Source organism: Rhagoletis zephyria, unplaced genomic scaffold (genome assembly GCF_001687245.7).
Source record: "Rhagoletis zephyria isolate East Lansing unplaced genomic scaffold, Rhagoletis_zephyria_1.1 Rzeph_scaffold_05857, whole genome shotgun sequence".
Classification (NCBI taxonomy): Eukaryota; Metazoa; Arthropoda; class Insecta; order Diptera; family Tephritidae; genus Rhagoletis; species Rhagoletis zephyria.
The window spans coordinates 1-1,480 of record NW_016162940.1 but is presented as its reverse complement, the minus strand read 5'-3'; the positions used below and the strand labels follow the sequence as shown (position 1 = coordinate 1,480).

The following is a 1,480-nucleotide window of genomic DNA, read 5'->3' as shown; positions in this document are numbered from 1 at the left end:
GATTGCGCCTTGTATCTGCGCTTTAATGCATTTAGCGTATTTGATGTGGTTGTTGAAGTTGGTGGTTGTAGTATGTTGGCATTTGTAGTACTAGGTAATTGTGAAGAAGATGAGGAGGAACACACGTATAGGGATGTAGTGCTACTAGCACTGCAGTGTGGGGGTGGTGGTGGCATTGATGTACTGCCACTTCCACTACCACTACTGCTACTATTTGTTACACTCGAGCAACGGAATAACGAAATCGATGGCGGTGGCAAGTGGCGCACGAATTTGCCGCTATGAAAATCGAACGCACCAATGTCGATCGCATCACCAAGGTAACGCGCCAACTGTGGCTTACTTTCGATTTTCTTTCCGGTTGGGCTGGACGCCAGNTGTACAAGTGAATATGAGCGGTAAGGTAAGGGTGTTGGGAGATGGAAGTACATGACAAATTAGATACAATACATTATTTTAGACTATTTTTTACTTAATTTGATGCTATATAATTATTAAGCATTACCTGTAGTAGTAGACATCAACTTTACCAGCCGATATACCAGACTTACGGAGCACTTCTTCCCGCTGCCATCCTTTCGGCAACGAATTGCAATCAACACGCTTACGTTCAATTGTTATGCTGGAATTCATTGCAATTCGAACGTTTTTAATGAGTGAAATTATATTTTTCTAGGCGGGTCAACCACTCAAGAAAGCGTCTGCGAAAAATTCCTTGAAGTTGTCAAAGTTTTTTTTTAATTTTTGTGTTTTGCTCTCTATGGTTAAATACACAGAGCGAAAATCGGGTGAAGTTGGCTGTTCTTGCGGAACACAGAGTGTCTCTTGTACAAAGCAATTTTTGTTTATGAGGCTAAGCGCATAGTGGAGCGGCGAGCAAAGAGACGATCATAGCAACGAGCCAAGCGTTAAAGGCCTTTCAATTATCATTTTTGTTACTCGAGAGGTATTTTCTCATTTCGCAGAACTCTTTAGAGTAATTGTAATTGTAATTTTAATTTATTGCAGTCATATGAAACAGACGTTGCTAACTGGCCGTACTACTATGGACTTACGTTTTTTTGCACCTTGAAGGAAAACTGAGCATTTGGATCACCTGTTCCTGAAGTTTGCATTAAATTTGACTGCGCAACTACATTACTGTCATTTCCAAAGTGGCCACTTAGCAAGTGAATTCAAACTAAAGGATTTTATTAAAATAATATTAATCGAACAATTTTAGTATGGCTGTCTACAAAATAATCCATGACTTAACTTAAAAAGACGATTCCCTTTCAACGGAACGAAAGAGAATAAAATTCCATCCTTTGGGTGACTTCTTCATAATCTTGGCATTTTTAATATAAAGTACTTAACAGAGAACTTAACCGTGGCAACACTGATCATTTCTAGTGAAAACAAAATCAACTTCACTTTATTTTTATTTTCTAACATTTCTCCTTCGAAAAGATTTTGGAAAAACGTCTTAATAATCAACAAT

At 38.3% G+C, this 1,480-nt stretch overlaps 1 protein-coding gene across 2 annotated transcripts in view; it reads right to left on the bottom strand.

The window, feature by feature from the left end:
* MBD-like (methyl-CpG-binding domain protein 2) overlaps positions 1 to 824 on the bottom strand; it is a 2,518-nt gene extending 1,694 nt beyond the window's left edge. The window contains exons 1-2 of one of the 2 annotated variants that reach the window (XM_017628272.1): positions 506 to 824; positions 9 to 366 (exon numbers count right to left, since the gene is read on the bottom strand). In XM_017628272.1, the coding sequence (XP_017483761.1) occupies positions 9 to 366; positions 506 to 633 (486 nt within the window). In that variant the 5' untranslated portion in view covers positions 634 to 824. The remainder of the gene's footprint in view (positions 1 to 8; positions 367 to 505) is intronic. The other variant, XM_017628273.1, reaches the window with a different exon arrangement.
* Positions 825 to 1,480: the final 656 nt, after the last annotated feature.